Source organism: Spinacia oleracea, chromosome 3, assembly GCF_020520425.1.
Source record: "Spinacia oleracea cultivar Varoflay chromosome 3, BTI_SOV_V1, whole genome shotgun sequence".
In the NCBI taxonomy this organism is placed as follows: Eukaryota; Viridiplantae; Streptophyta; class Magnoliopsida; order Caryophyllales; family Amaranthaceae; genus Spinacia; species Spinacia oleracea.
The window spans coordinates 6,830,990-6,847,025 of record NC_079489.1 but is presented as its reverse complement, the minus strand read 5'-3'; the positions used below and the strand labels follow the sequence as shown (position 1 = coordinate 6,847,025).

General features: G+C 34.9%; 2 protein-coding genes across 8 annotated transcripts; both read right to left on the bottom strand.

Moving 5' to 3' along the window:
• Window positions 1-274: 274 nt before the first annotated feature.
• On the bottom strand, window positions 275-13,656 carry LOC110797324 (F-box/LRR-repeat protein At1g06630). Of its 7 annotated transcripts, XR_008929819.1 has the most exons (4): window positions 4,993-6,483; window positions 3,334-3,430; window positions 1,083-1,312; window positions 275-511 (listed from the first exon to the last, which is right to left on the bottom strand). XR_008929819.1 is itself a non-coding variant. In XM_056838500.1 (3 exons), exon 2 carries the CDS (start codon window positions 5,965-5,967, stop codon window positions 5,032-5,034), a length of 936 nt encoding a protein of 311 aa, XP_056694478.1. In that variant the 5' UTR covers window positions 5,968-6,006; window positions 13,120-13,656; the 3' UTR covers window positions 874-1,312; window positions 4,993-5,031. The 7 variants fall into 7 exon arrangements, 2 of the variants coding, with proteins under 2 accessions (XP_056694478.1, XP_021858118.1); XR_002535814.2 differs by lacking the exon at window positions 3,334-3,430; XR_008929816.1 differs by lacking the exon at window positions 3,334-3,430 and having other exon boundaries at window positions 1,089-1,312.
• Window positions 12,136-13,503, bottom strand: LOC130468998 (F-box/LRR-repeat protein At4g14103-like). Its single transcript, XM_056838040.1, has one exon. The coding sequence runs from the start codon at window positions 13,501-13,503 to the stop codon at window positions 12,136-12,138; it is 1,368 nt and encodes a 455-aa protein (XP_056694018.1).
• Window positions 13,657-16,036: the final 2,380 nt, after the last annotated feature.

The following is a 16,036-nucleotide window of genomic DNA, read 5'->3' as shown; positions in this document are numbered from 1 at the left end:
TTTTCATTTTGCTAATTACATTTTTATCCCCCATTAGTCATTACTACCCTCTTATGAATAATAGAATATACCATGTCCTTAAAAATCATTGTGTACGCCAACAACCAACTTTACCAAACACATTTTTAGAAATTCAACAGTTAAAGAACCGACATAAAAACTCAGCACAAACAGCCGGTCAAACTATCCCCATTCCACTTGCCAAACACCTCCTTTATCTTCATGCGATAGCGAATGCAAGAAAATAATGACAACAGGGGACATACTTGTATGATTTAGCTGAACAACATTCTTTGATATTGATTTCTCCTTTGGATGCTTTGAATAGTTGAACATGTAGCTCAAAGGTTAAAACTTACAACCATATCATAAGCAATTAAGCATTTAGTTACTCATTTTATTTATTTTCATCATACATATAGTAAAAACCATTTATTTCACACTTGGAGGTGAAACCATGAATAGCCATCATTGTCCAAACAGGTTCATCATCGCCTTTCAAAAACAAATCCTGTCAAAACCAAAACAAATTCTGCACATTAGAGTCGCTATACATGTTATGTGAATGGCAAAGACAAATTGCATATTTGCATGAAGTTGATGAAACCACACAGATTTAGACTCCGTTTGTTAGTGCGTAAAACATTTTCATGGAAAATGATTTCCCCCTTTTCAATGATTTTACGTTGTTTGATTGGACAAAAAGATTAAAAAAAAAAAAAAAAACAATTTTCCATAACTCTCTCAAAGGTGGAAAACCTTTTTCCATTTAAAAGAAAGGGAAACCACTTTTCCTTCTTACCCCCTCTCTGTCTTCCCCTCAATCTTCACCATCTTCTCCATTTTCTTTTACGGTATCAAACAAAGGAAAACTAGTTTGAAATTGTGTTTTCCCTTGAAAAATGTTTTCCACGAAAAATTATTTTACAATGAAAATATTTTACACAAAACCAAACGGAGCCTCCAAAGAACTACCGGATTTCAGTTGTAAAGTACGAAGTACACAAACTAAAGAAACCATAAAATTTCATTGTGGAACAAGTTTCACAAGTTACAAGACGAACTTAGATTAATACGATTACCATTACCAGCAGCATAGGGGCAGTTAGACATGGAGAAGTTCAGATGGTGCGAGTCCTCTACTAGAAACTTAATACAATCAGGTGGAGGGGCAATTTAATTACATTACAGCTTTGGTTATTACACAAAATAAACGTCTTCCTTGCGTTCCTGGCAAAAAAAGTCAGCCACCATATTTGTATCACGTCCTTCGAAGATTAGTTTAGATCCTGACAGCAACCGCAGACGTTCCCTGCAATCCATGATCAAAGATTTGTGCCTTGAGTTTACCAACAAATCGCTAATATTAATATCATTTATAGCGAATAAACAATCAGATACCACAATACAATTGTACCACACCATTATGGTCTCTACAAACGGACGAAATACCTGACAGAGTATTGGGATTACAGAACGAAGCATCAAGGTTGATTTTGTGTTGATTAACGGGGGCCGGAAGATGGATGTGGGTTGAGTCCATGGGTCGTGGGCCTGAACGGGCCTAGGGGGTGGACTCCAGGAGGGGGGATTAAGCTTTACTTCTAAGGGTGATGATTTTGGGTAAAAAACCACTCATTAGCAATAGCAGCCCATGAGCATTGGTTTTAGAAAGGAACAATGGGGGATGTTGATTTTGGAGATGGACCATGAGTTTCTCCTTTTCCAGATATGCCAAATGCAAAAGGCAAATAGCACACTGGGAGGAGGGATGATGGAATCAGATTTGGAGTATTTGATGGACAAGGAGAACCACTCCTTGAAAGGGATGGAATAATCGACAAGAATATTAAGGGCAGACCATTACTAACTCCTTAGCACGGGGACAAAGCCTGAAAATGTGGTCAGTATCCTCAATAGAATCTGGGCAAAACATATAAATGGGGGTTAGTATGCAACCTAAGATCAACCAAAGCTGCCAAAAAAAGACACTCCAACTTTAATCCTGAAAATTTGAGGAGGATTTGAGATCATTGATGTAATCTCTTGCCATGGAAGACTTAAAATTCCCTCTGTGGTACCAATCAGAGAAGAGACCATCATTTTTTTGGGAGAAGATATGTAAAGCAACAAATCAAGGTGGATAGGAAAGGAGAGCTGATTTTCCCACTCCTCCAAGTGCAAGTTAGAGCAAACAAGAAGCTTAGATTTTTCTTGATTTCACCCTAAGGGGCCAATGAAAAGAGAACGGAGTGGTTGATCACCTAACCATTTATCTTGATTTCGCCCTAAGGGGTCAATGAAAAGAGAATGGGGTGGTTGATCACCTAACCATTTATCTTGCCACAGATTAATACTCTCCCCGTTCCCCACCTCTCAAGCTAGGCTATTCTGATCCCAACCCTTACCGATTGCCTTCCAAATATGGGACCCCAACTTGAAGCTAGTAGGGACCACTTTATTGCGCACATATTTATCATGATAAAGATCACAAACTGCATATTTGCATATAGAGAATGAAATCACATACTCCATAGGTGTACATTATCTATCAGCTTTCAGTTGTAATATATTAAGTACAAAAACTAAAAGAAACCATACTTTCATTGTGGAACAAATTTCACAAACTGAATATTTGCTTGTAGACTATGGAATCACATAGATGTAACATTATCTATCTATCAACTATCAGTTGTAGAACACAAAGTATAAAACGAAAAGAAACCAAAAATTCATTGTTTGTGGAACAAGTTTCATACGTTCATATGTATGGATGCTCAATTAGAACAGAAAACGCACATGGTTGTCCTTACAGGTTTCCGCAGCAGCACATTAAAAAACAGGTCAGACTCAAGATATTACGGATTTTATTTTATTTTTGACAGGAAAAAGTATACTACTGATTTCACGTAAAAGCAACAGCATGTTAACAAGGTTTCATCAGTTTATGATGCAAATCAAGTATGGCATACCTTTGACTTCCTAAGTTACAGATTTTTCCTCTAATGTACTTCTACGGTGTTTACTGTTTAGTTCAAATACTCTTCAAGAATAAAATTTAAATTTGAGACAATGGAAGGACTAAAATTCAACCTAAGCCATTCCATAGCTAGAAGAGGAAAAGGCATAAAATTTAGCTTAATTTATACGGAGTAATTCCAACCCTCTAATTGTCCTCTCTAATTATTGCACCATTCACCTAAATCACCTTTTAAGATTTTTCACAAACATTTGCTTCATTTCTATTTTAGGAAATAAAAGAGTTGATTTCACACTTCAAATACATAATATACCTTCAAATCTTAATACGCGGAGTCGCGGATGTAAAATTACCTCAAAATACTTAAAAGTTAACAGGATATACTCACTCCGTCCCGGAATACTCGAAACGCTTTCCTTATAAGGCCGTCCCGGATTACTTGTGACGTTCCTAAAAATGGAAATTTTTATTAATATTATATCAATTTCTCACTTACCAAAGGACCCACCTACTTCCCTATCTACTTACACATCCCATTATCTATATTAAAAAAATACCCCACTACCAACTACCATCTACCATCTAATTAAATAACAAGTCAATTAAAATGCATTACACTCAGTGCCGGGTAAACCGTTTCGAGTATTCTGGGACGGAGGGAGTAGTTGTTTATCTTTTAGTGATAAATTTTTTATCTTTTATAAAAATAACCCCTTCAAAATCACTAATAATGAAAAAGTGTATTTATAAAAAATTACTTCATAACGTAAGAAGTTAATCAAAATATGTTAAAAGTTACCTCGATATACTATAATTTATTATAGATTTACCGCTTGTGCGCAAAATCTTTTGTTTGTATTTTTTTCTTTATCTCTCCCCCACTACTTAAATTCTTGTGCAAAACCTTCACTGAGCAATAATATTCGAACGAATAATGTATTTCTTTGGATACAACTTCCAGCTATCCCTCATTTAAATGTATAGTAATTCACTAATTCGTTTTTTTGCTGCTTAGATATAGATTAGAAGAGTATTATTACCTAATTCGTAATAATAATTAAAAAAAATCAAGCAAAAACAAAAAGGAAATCAATTGGTCCGAGACTGGTTCCAAATTTTTGGACCCGGGTCTGACAGATTCCAGATACAGCCTATTTGACCGAGTACCAGGTTTTGCTCACCCCTAATTAACAATAACAATATTGTTCTCAAAATATTAGTCAGTGAGAGTAAAAATTACAAATACGTAATTCAGGGTGATTTCAAATCAATAATTGTTATTCGTGAATAGTACAAATCACATTGCATAATCGTAAACACATAGAAGTTAATATATTTAGTTAACTCAATTTGTATTCATATAAGCTTAAGTTTTATTCATTTAATCTCGAATTTTATTCACTTAATTCACTTTTTTCGTTTCTTTCTTTCTTTATTTTCACATTTTTTGTTTTCTTCTCGATTTAATTAACAAAATGTCTTGTTATTTTGTAATGAACTAACTAGTAAAGGTTATAATGGGTAGTGCAAGTAATAATAATACTAGTATCCTTAGGAAGAAGACAAATTAAGTAGTTAGAGTAGAGAGGATATAAATAAGGGCATATTAGGTTATGGGAGGCATGTTGAGAATTCGGTAAAGCTTAGGCTTTGGAGAGTGGTGACCTCAAGTCTCTAAACCTAGAAATTGGTGGCCTCAAGTCACTACTTTTGTAACCCTTTTGTGTTCTTCATCCATCAAGCAATTTAACATAATTTATTCCACTAAATTTCTGCTCCAAATAGTCAGTTCATCTCATATTTGCACTATTTCAAAATTACAGTTATTCATATTTAAGTTTCCCATAATCCATACTCCATAGATAACCACACCCCCACCCCCACCCCCACGGACATACTCACGAGGGCATAAACTTAAATGAAAGAGATAATAACATAAGTAACTAACATTTGAGATCATGAGATATGCAAAATGAGAGCTTAGATAAACATAATAGTGGACAAAAATGTACCTGATTTTAGGTGTCAAACAAAAAGTTGACAATGGTATATCAAAGCCGCATTTCACAAGTAAGTCGGCCATTTCTCAAGTTAGAACTTGAAGCAATGATACTCTGGCCGCAGAACTCAATCCGACAACTCCATGATCTCCTGAAGAAAGTTTTACAGAAGTTGTATTCCTTCTGTTCATAATCAGGATTTCCTTGGCAATTGATATCCATAGTAACATGAAGCTCCTCCAAAAGAGGAGCATTGTTTAGAGTGTGTTCTAGCCACTCGATTTCAACGTAGTAGTCAATCAGCTTCAGGCCACCTATCTCTAGCCTCTTAAGGTTGCCTAAAATGCAATCTGGTAATTTGTCCCTCAAAACATTGACAATACTAAATCTAAGATGCGTCAAATTACGGAAGACTGGCATGTCGATCCCCAAATTACTAAGATAACTCAACAGATGACCACCATTACCATATAAGCGAAGGGACCTAACACAAGTTATCCCATCAATCAGCCCTAGTATTGGTTCCAGATACTCATACTCATCGTCGTCATAGTAGTCATCATCACGGTAAATCGTGTCACTTAGTCTAAGTTCCACTTCTTGTAAAGAACTTGGGCTATTAACAAAATGATAAAAATAACCCCCTGTGTTACAGTACTCCAATTTAGGGGCATCAATCGAAAATCTACAGGTTTTATGATCCGTAAGGTGTATAAACAAACGCTTCAAATTGGGGGCAGATATACCAATACTGTGGTCATTCTCAGTCAAATTCAACCATAGTTCCAAATCTTCCAATAGAGGCAAAGACTTAAAAAGGGTACCCAACAAATAACGATGTGAATCATAAAGAAACAGGTCAAGCTTCCTCAAGTTAGGAAGATTAATAAACGAAATTCCATCACAAATATAAGGCTCAAACTCCATATTTCCAAAACGCATGTTGATGTCTACCAGTGATGCAGTTTCGAAAACACAATTGGGCATCTAAATTTTAGAATTCTGAGGAATGCTTACCTCAATTACCTCAATTACCTAGGGATAGGTCGGTGATGTGGGTCCAAAGGTAGCGCCACCGATGGGATAAGACTGAGGTTGCGGCGGCGGTATCAATTCGGAGAAGAGAGAGTATAGTGATAAGAAGAGTATCAGGTAGAGAACTTAATCTGTCTTCTTGTCCGCCATTGTTAATGTGATTGTCCTCCTCCTTCGTTGTAGACATTGCCGTTTTCTTGTGGCATGGCTCCATCCCCTCCAATGGAAGAAAACCCTAAATTTACTAATTACACAGTCGAATTGAATTGCTACTGGTAAAGAAGGGTGAGTCGCAATCGGGATGATGGAATTGAGTTAAGAGATGGATGAAAATGGGAGAGTTTAGTGACGCAACGGAAGGAGAATTTGAGAATACTGGTTACAGATTTCACTGGGTTTAGGGGTTTGTTTACAGGGATATCGAGCAGGGACAACGATTTTTAATCCTTTCGTTTTATTTGATTTCCATCTTCTTGGGCTTTTATTTAGGCAAATTCGTCAAAAACAATCTTTTATAGCTCAAATTTTGTGAGAAATGACTTTATATTTTATTTTTTTGTGAAATTATACCTTAATGTAATTTTTTTTGCGAAAGATGTTAGGGGAAGTTTCCGACATTGACTAATTTTTCGGCCATTGACTTGCACGTGGGCCGCACGTATGGCTTAACTTGGCTAAAGACACTGATTTGCCCGAGTCTTGAATTTTCAAAACTTGATTTTTTTCGATATTTTTTTCAACTTTAGGTTCTAAAGCTTAGAATTTCGGAAGAAAATTGGGCGTGGTTAGCAAAATAAAGCCACACGTGCTTATCATTGCAAGTCAATGGCCGGAAAAACTCAATCAATGCCGCAAACTTACTTTTGGTTGTCTTTTGCAAAAAAAAAAATTACATCAAGGTGTAACTTCACAAAAAAAAATTATATAAGATCTTTTCTCGCAAAAAAAAATATTCCCTTATAACACCCTTTCCCTGGGTGTAAGATTGATAGGATAAGTGGTGTTTTTTTTTCCGGAGGTGGAAAAAACTGACCCAATCCGAACCCATCTCAATAATCAAGGGTCGGTCGACATTTCAACCCGTTTAATTAATTGGATCAACCTAATCCAACCCAACCCGATTAATTAAATGGATTGGATCAGGTTGAAACTTTTTACCCGAAAATAACCCGTCTAGCCCATTTAATTTAAGCAAGTATGTACTTTTTTTTTTTGGTGCGAATGAGCCATAAAGGCGGGGATGAGAATCGATCCCATGATCACCTGGAACCGGGATGGAAGCTCTAACCAACTAAGCTATCCATCACTCTCAAGCAAGTATGTACTATAGATATGTAGAATGTTATTTCGAAGATTTTTTTAATTTTTTTTCTTCAACATCTATGCTAATATATTAACAAGCGTTTATAAAAACGTATATGTACCATGTAATCCCCTTCTTATTGCGCTACATCACCACTAATAAATATCATGGCATGTCATTGAAAAAACAAACATGCAACAATGTTCGAACGCCGAATCTCATGAATTAAAAGTTACACTTCCTACCATATTAGCTTTCTACAATGTATGTTACATCTTTTATGAATATTTAATACTTACTCTTTTTAAAACGAACATTAATACATTAAAGAAAAATGAACATGAAAAAAGGGGAATAAATTATTTAACTTATAAATGTACAATTCCCCTTTTCATCTTAAGCTTAATAAATAAAAATTGGGGTAATGGAGTATAATTATGAGTACGAAAAAAGAAAACATTTACGGAAATATTTGACTAGAGGATTTGACTTTGTTTTGATTTCGGATATAAGGCTTTAGATTGAAAGATTTTTTATTGGTTTCTGATCTTGCGTTAACACGACAATCCGATAACACTGCCACCTATATGGGCACATGTTTGCGAAAGTAAACCCTACTAAAAGTAAAACCCGAAGCAACGCCCGGGCCACACGTACACTAAGTTGAATAAATATTTGACGTTTTGATTAATGTTAAGGAGTATTAATTTTTTTGCCTCAAAAAAACAATTATATAGTCAAGTCAATTTATACTTAAAAATAGAAGGAAAAAAAAACTTAATCAAGTCAACTTCAGGTCAACCAGTTTATAATCGGTGTTGGGTTGAGTTGACATTCCAAATTTAATTATTTTTTCCCAATATCACAAAATCCTAAATGTTAATAATCAATTCATAATTTGAGTATTATAATTTAATTAGTAATTTAGTCAAAATCATATGCTTATTAAATTTTTATTTTACCAAACACATTTTTAAAAAGTCAACAGTTAGAAAACCAGCATAAAAAGTCAGCACAAACAACTGGTCAAACAACCACTGATCCACTTGCCAAACACCCCCTTTACTTCATGCCATGGCGCAAATGCACGAAAAAATGAGGACATACTTGAAGTATGATTTAGCTGAAGAGTTTTTTGAATAGTTGAACATGAAGCTCAAAGGTTACAACCACATCATAAGCATTTTGGTTGTACTCATTTAATTAATTCTCATTAATTCATTACACATAAAAGATTTTATAACTACTCCGTCCCGTTCCCATTTACCATAAATGTTCAAAATTGACATATTTTTCTGTTAAAATTTACCTGCCAATAATGTTCAAAATCAGCCTCGCCGAAAAACAGTACTTCCTCCGTTCTTTTTTAAATGACACAATTATTTAAACATCTTTGCCAATGCACGATTTTAAACATTAATATCTCCAATTTTGGAAAAGAAAAAATTATAAAAAGTTGATATTTAAAAAATATTTATTGAGACGAATCTAATAAGACCCCACACGACTATGTTTTTTCTTAAGTATAAACCACAAAATCAAGTGAAATGAGCTTGTGTAAATAGTATCCAAAACTCAATTGTGTCATATAAATAATAACAGAGGAAGTATTTAAGAATAAGGGGGCAAAACCAACCATTTCTAACGAAAAACAAAAACAAACCTAACATAAAAGCAAAAGGGTATGTATTTTAGCTTGAATAAACATGTTGCTATAAAATTCTCCAATCAGCACAAAGGGGTGAAACATAAAATACGAAGTACAAAAACTAAAGAAACCACAATTTCATTGTGGAACAAGTTTCACAAACTTCATATTTTTTTTTAATATTTTTTGTTACAAGACGAACTTAGATTAATACGAAACTAGGGTTAACCTTGAAGGGCTAGGATCCCTTAGGAATACATTAGTGTTTGATGCAGTGCCACCTGAGAAGCAGAGTGGATCATTGCGAGTCTTCTACTAGAAACTTAATACAATCAGGAGGAGGGGCAATTTAATTTACAGCTTTGGTTACACAAAACGCGTTATTGGACGCCATATTTGTATCACGTCGCTCAAAGATTAGTTTAGATCCTGACAGCAACCGTAGACGTTCCCTGCAATCCATGATCAAAGATTTGTGCCTTGAGTTCATAACAGCTATAATATCATTCACAGCCAACAAACAATCAGATAACACAATACAATTGTAACACACACCATTATGGTCCCTACAAACGGACGAATACCTGACAGGGTATTGGGATTACAGAACTAAGAATCAAAGGTTGATTTTGTGTTGATTAATGGGGGCCGAAAGATGGATGTGGGTTGAGTCCATGGGTCGTGAGCCTGAACGGGCCTAGGGGGTGGACTCCAGGAGGGGGGGATTGGGGTTAGTGATTATTTATGGGGGAGAATTTTAGGAGAGTAATTACTACCGGTGACTAGTTTGGGGGATAATCTTTTCAAAGTACTTGGTTTGGTATGTCAGTACTATTTGCAAGGGTAATTAGTTTTTCTCTTTCTATTTTTTGTTTGGTAATTATTGAATTTTCAACAAAAAAAATAAATAAATTACTGAATCTGTTACTTTTGCATAAGATTCGAAAAGTGTTGATGATTTCCAGATGAGAGATCAATTGTACTATGCAAACTTCATCAAATCAACAGGAGAGTAAGATAAGTAGAATTCGGAAAGAAAGTTATTGTTTGTAAAATAGCAAAATATAAATAGAGAAACTAAAAATAAATTACCCTTGTCATTAGTATATGAGAGCTTCAATGGAGGAAGAGAGAGAATATGAGGGGACAGAGAGGAAAAATGGAAGAGAGAGAGATAGCAAATATACGAAGTATGAGAGAGGAGAGAGCGTCAGATTTGGGGTTGTATTGTTACTCCAGTAATGGTTACACTAGGGGGGCTAGGGTAATGTATTACACCCTTGTGGAGGGGGGAAATTATGGGCCTTATAATCTAACCCCAATCCAGGCTTATTATTTCAACCCATAACTTCTGCTCCCCTAAATTCTACTCTCCATTCCACCTGATCCAGGCGGCCCCTAAGGGCGATTGATTTTGGGTAAAAAAACCAATCAGTAGCAATAGCAGCCCATGAGCATTGGTTTGAGAAATGGACCATGAGTTTCTCCTTTTCCAGATATGCCAAATGCAAAAGGCAAATAGCAGACTTGGAGGAGGGATGATGGAATCAGATTTGGAGTATTTGATGGACAAGGAGAACCACTCCTTGAAAGGGATGGAATAATCGACATGAATATTAAGGGCAGACCAGAACTCTTTAGCACAGGAACAAAGCCTGAAAATGTGGTCAGTATCCTCAATAGAATCTGGGCAAAACATACAATGGGGGTTAGTATGCAACAACCTAAGATTAAGGTTGGAGTTTGAGGCTATTCTACCCCATCAAAGATGCCAAAAAAAGACACTCCAAATTTGATCCTGAAAATTTGAGGAGGGTAGAAGATCATTGATGTAATCTCTTGCCATGGAAGACTTAAAATTCCCGATGTGGTACCAATCAGAGAAGAGACGATCATTTCTTTTTTGGGAGAAGCCGGTAGAAGATATGTAAAGCAACAAATCATGGTGCAATTGTGCAAATTAGAGCAAACAGCACGCTTAGATTTTTCTTGATCTCTCCCTAAGGGGCCAATGAAAAGAGAACGGAGTGGTTGATCACCTAACCATTTATCTTGCCACAGATTAATACTCTCCCCATTTCCCCACCTCCCAAGTTAGGCCTATTCTGATAAAGATTCCAACCCTTACCGATTGCCTTCCAAGTACGGGACCCCAACTTGAAGCTAGTAGGGGACACTTTATTGCGCACATACTTATCATGATAAAGATCACAAATTGCATATAGAGAATGAAATCACATACTCCATAGATGTACTGAGTACATTATCTATCAGCTTTCAGTTGTAACATATTGAAATACAAAAACTAAAGAAACCATATTTTAATTGTGGAACAAGTTGCACAAACTGAATATTTGCATGTAGACTATGGAATCACATAGATGTAACATTATCTATCTATCAGCTATCACTCTATCAGTTTAGGTCAGACTAAAATGAAAACAAACCAAAAATTCACTACGAAAATAAACAGGTCAGACTTAAAATATTACGAATTTTATTTTATTTTTGACAGGAAAGAGAATACTACTGGTTTCATGTAAAACCACAGCGTGTTAACCAGGTCTCATCAGTTTATGATGCAAATCGAGTATGACATACCTTTGTCTTCCCAAGTTACAGATTTTTCCTCTAATGTACCTCTACGGTGTTTACTGTTTAGTTCAAATACTCCTCAAGTCATGAAATTTAAATTTGAGATAATGGAAGGACTAAAATTCAACCTAAGGCATCCCCATAGCTAGAAGAGGAAAAGGCATAAGATTTAGATTAATTTATAATTTCAATCCTCCCTAATTATTGCACCATTCACCTTTTAAGAATTTTCACAAATATTGCACTATTTCAATTTTTATTCATTTAATCTCGAATTTTAGTCATTTAAGTCACCTTCTTCATTTCTTTCTTTATTTTCACCTTTTTTGTTTTTCTTACCGATTTAATTACGAAAATGTCATGTTACTTACACTATTCAGAAATCACAGTTATTGATATTCAATTTACCAATAATCCATAGATAACCACATCCCTACCCCACATACATACTCACAAGGGCCTAAACCTAGATGCAAGAGATAAAAACACAGTAAGGGTAACTAGCATATGAGGTAAGCAAAATGAGAGCCTAGATAAACATAATAGCGGAAAAAAGTGTACCTGATTTTAGGTGTCATAGAAAAGTTGACAATGGTATATCAAAAAGCAACATTTCACAAGTAAGTCGGCCATTTCTCAAGTTAGAACTTGAAGCTTTGATCATCTGGCCGGAGAACTCAATCCGACAATTCCATGATCTCCTGAAGAAATTTTTGCAGAAATTGAATTCCTTCTGTTCATAATCAGGATCACCTTGGCCATTGATATCCATAGTAACATAAAGGTCCTCTAAAAGAGAAGCATTGTTAAGAGTGTGTTCTATCCACTCGATTTCACAGTCGTAGTCAATCAGCTTCAGGTCATCTACATCTAGCCTCGTAAGTTTGCCTAACATACAATCTGGTAATTTGTCCCTCAAAGCATCGACATCACTGCGAAAACTAAGATGCGTCAAATTACGGAAGACAGGCATGTCGATTCTATCCAAATTATTAAGATACCTCAACAAATGACCAACATTATGAGCTATGCGAAGGGTCCTAACACAAGTTATCCCATTAATCAGCCCTGGTATCGGGTCCAGATACTCATACTCATCGTTGTCACTTAGGCTAAGTTCCACTTCTTGTAAATAACTTGGGCTATTAACAAAATGATAAAAATAACCCTCTGTGTCAAAGTACAATTTAGGGGCATCAATCGAAAATCTACAGTTTTTCGGAGCATGATCCTTCATAAACAGTATAAACAAACGCTTCAAATTGGGGGCAGATATAACAATTCTGTGGTCATTCTTGGTCAAATCCAACGATAAATCCAAATCTTCCAATATAGGCAAAGACTTAAAAAGGGTACCCAACAAATAACGATGTGAATCATAAAGATACAGGTCAAGCTTCTTCAAGTTAGGAAGATTAATAAACGAAATGCCATCACAATTGGGCATCTGAATATTATAACACATTATGATGTCTACCAGTGATGCAGTTTTGAAAACACAATTGGGCATCTGAATTTTAGAATTCTGAGAAGCGGAACAAAAGCTTACCTCAATTACCTCCGGATTACGGCGGCAAATTTGACGAATCCAGGGAACCATAGAACCAGAAAAATCTAGGGTTGCATTACATGACAGTCTTCCGTAGAAACTAAGTTTAAAAGTGTGGATTTTGGAGGATTGTATCTGGCAGAGGATGTGTTCGACGGTGGTAACAAAATAATTCAAGTTATCGAAGTTAGGCTTCTCCGGAAAAAGGAGGGAGAGGTTGGTGATGTGGGTCCACAGGTAGCGCCACCGATGGGATAAGACTGAGGTTGCGGCGGCGGAATCAATTCGGAGAAGAGAGAGTATGGTGATAAGAAGAGTATCAGGTAGAGAACTTAATCTGTCTTCTTGTCTGCCATTGTTAATGTGCTTGTCCTCCTCCTTCATTGTGCACATTGCCGTTTTCTTGTGGCATGGCTCCATCCCCTTCAATTGAAGAAAACCCTAAATTTGAAAATTATACAGTCGAATTAAATTTCTACTAGTAAAGAAGGGCGAGAATTTGTGAATATTGGTTACAGATTTCAGTGAGTTAGGATTAGGGTTAAGGTTAGGGGTGGTTTCTTATCAAGCCCAACTCAAACAGTCAAATACTTGGCTCGGATCGGCTCGTTGACATCTGTAGCACTTCATAAAGATTTGAAATGAATTAGATGATGTTCTATTCACCTTGTCATTGTTATTTATTGGATCATATCTTACTAAATCACACTAGACCGGATCAACAACAATCAAATCAGATCGGACTAGACCAAGCCTTTTAATTACTCTGTATTTATTAGTACTATTACTATTATAATTATAATAATAAATAATGAATAATAATTTATTATAATTATTATAATATTATTATAATTATAAAAAATATTTTCACCAGGATAGGTTTTGCTATAGCTAGAGTTGTGGGGGCCAAGATTGTATCTCGGCTTTCCACTAACTATTTGTAAAATATTTGACTTTATTAGCATTTGATTTATAATAATAATAATAATAAATAAATAAATGAATAATAATTTATAACTAATAATGATTAATTAATAATTACTACTCCATTTATTATTTATTATTATTATTCAGAAAAAGATCAACCAGGCTAGCATGAATTAGACCAGACGAGCAAAATTAAAAATTAGACTAGACCAGACGAAGAGAACAAAGCTAAGTGGGATAAGGATAGGAATAGGATAAGTGTTTTTCCATGTTTAGCATGAGATAGGAAACACCATTTCTTAAATGTACTTGGTCCACACTAAATTAATTGTGGACCATTTCTAAAAGAAGGTCAACAACTTGTTTCTAATTTATTTTGGCAAGTTTTTTAAGATTATTATGAAAAAAAATATCAAATATGTGTCGTTGATATATGTTGGGCTTCAATAAAGTGACTTTAAGTCACAATTTACTTTTAAAAAAACAATTTACTTTTGAAAATATGGGGTTACTTTGGTTCAAAAAATGGTTACTGTATCTAAAATCTGGTTAATAATTTGTTATAGTCTCTATATGAACAATAAATGTGCATATGTATGTAAAAAAAATGTTAGAGAAAATTATTGTTTTTTGGTCCACGCTAATATTATTGTGGACCAGATCCACGCAAAAATAATCCGATAGGAAAAAAAAATGGGGTAAGTGGGAAAATTATTAATATGCCCTCACTAATTTTCTTAATCTCTCACTTCTTCTTTACCATTAAGAGTAGAAATGTAGAATAATATTTTTCATTTAATTTCTTATCCCTCCCCTTATACCACCCCTTCCCTAGGTGTAAGATCGATTGAGAAGAAATAAATTCCAATATCAGATATGTATTGTTATATACAACATATATTTCAGCCAACAAAACGACAAAATAGGCTAAAGACAATCGCTAAAAGACAAAGGACTAAAGGATAAAACACAACAGTCAAATTGTGTTTTTTATGTGAAAATTGGTGTTTGTATGTGAAATTTGACATTTGTTTTTTTAAAATTGTCATTTGTTTTTAGTGCTTGTATTTTCCCTATTGTGTCGTTTTGTGGGCTGAGAATCTGAGATGTATTTTGTAATACATATCTGATATTGGCTTCGCCATTCCCGTAAGATTGATGGGATAAGTGGTTTTTTTATCCAGAGCTGATAACAACTGACACAACCCGAACCAATCCCAATAATTAAGGGTTGGGTCAACATTTTCAACCCGTTTAATTAATTGGGTTAACCCAACCCGATTAATTAGATGGGTTGGATCAAGCTGAAATTTTTAACCCGAAAACAACTCGCCTAACCCATTTAAGTTCAAGCAAATATGTAAATACTGATTTGTATAATGTTATATAGAAGTTTTTTTGAACTTTTTTCTTCAACATCTATGCTAATATTTTAAAAAGCGTTTATAAAAACATATACCCTCCTTATTACGCCACATCACCACTAATAAGCATTATGGCATGTAATTGACAACCAAAAAACATGGTACAATGATCGAACGTTGAACCTCATGAATTAAAAGTTACACTTCCTACCATATTAGCTTTCTACATTGTATGTTACATATTTCAATATGAATATGTAATATAATCTTTTTAAAACGAAAATTAATACATTAAAGAAAAATGAAAGGGTAATAAATTACGTACTATTAACTTGTAAATGTACAATTTCCCCATTCTCATCAACGGCTACTAAACAAAAAATTGGGGTAATGGAGTATAATTATGACTTATGAGTACGGAAAAGGGGAAACTTTGACGGAAGTATAATAATCAAATAATCATAAAGAGGAGGTTTTGACTTTGTTTTGATTTCGGATATAAGGCTTCAGATTGAAAGATTGTTGATCGGCCTCTGATCTTGCGTTACCATGACAATTCGATAACAACACCACCTATATGGGCACATGATTAAAAAAAATTAACCCTACTAAAAGTCAAACCCGGAGCAACGCCC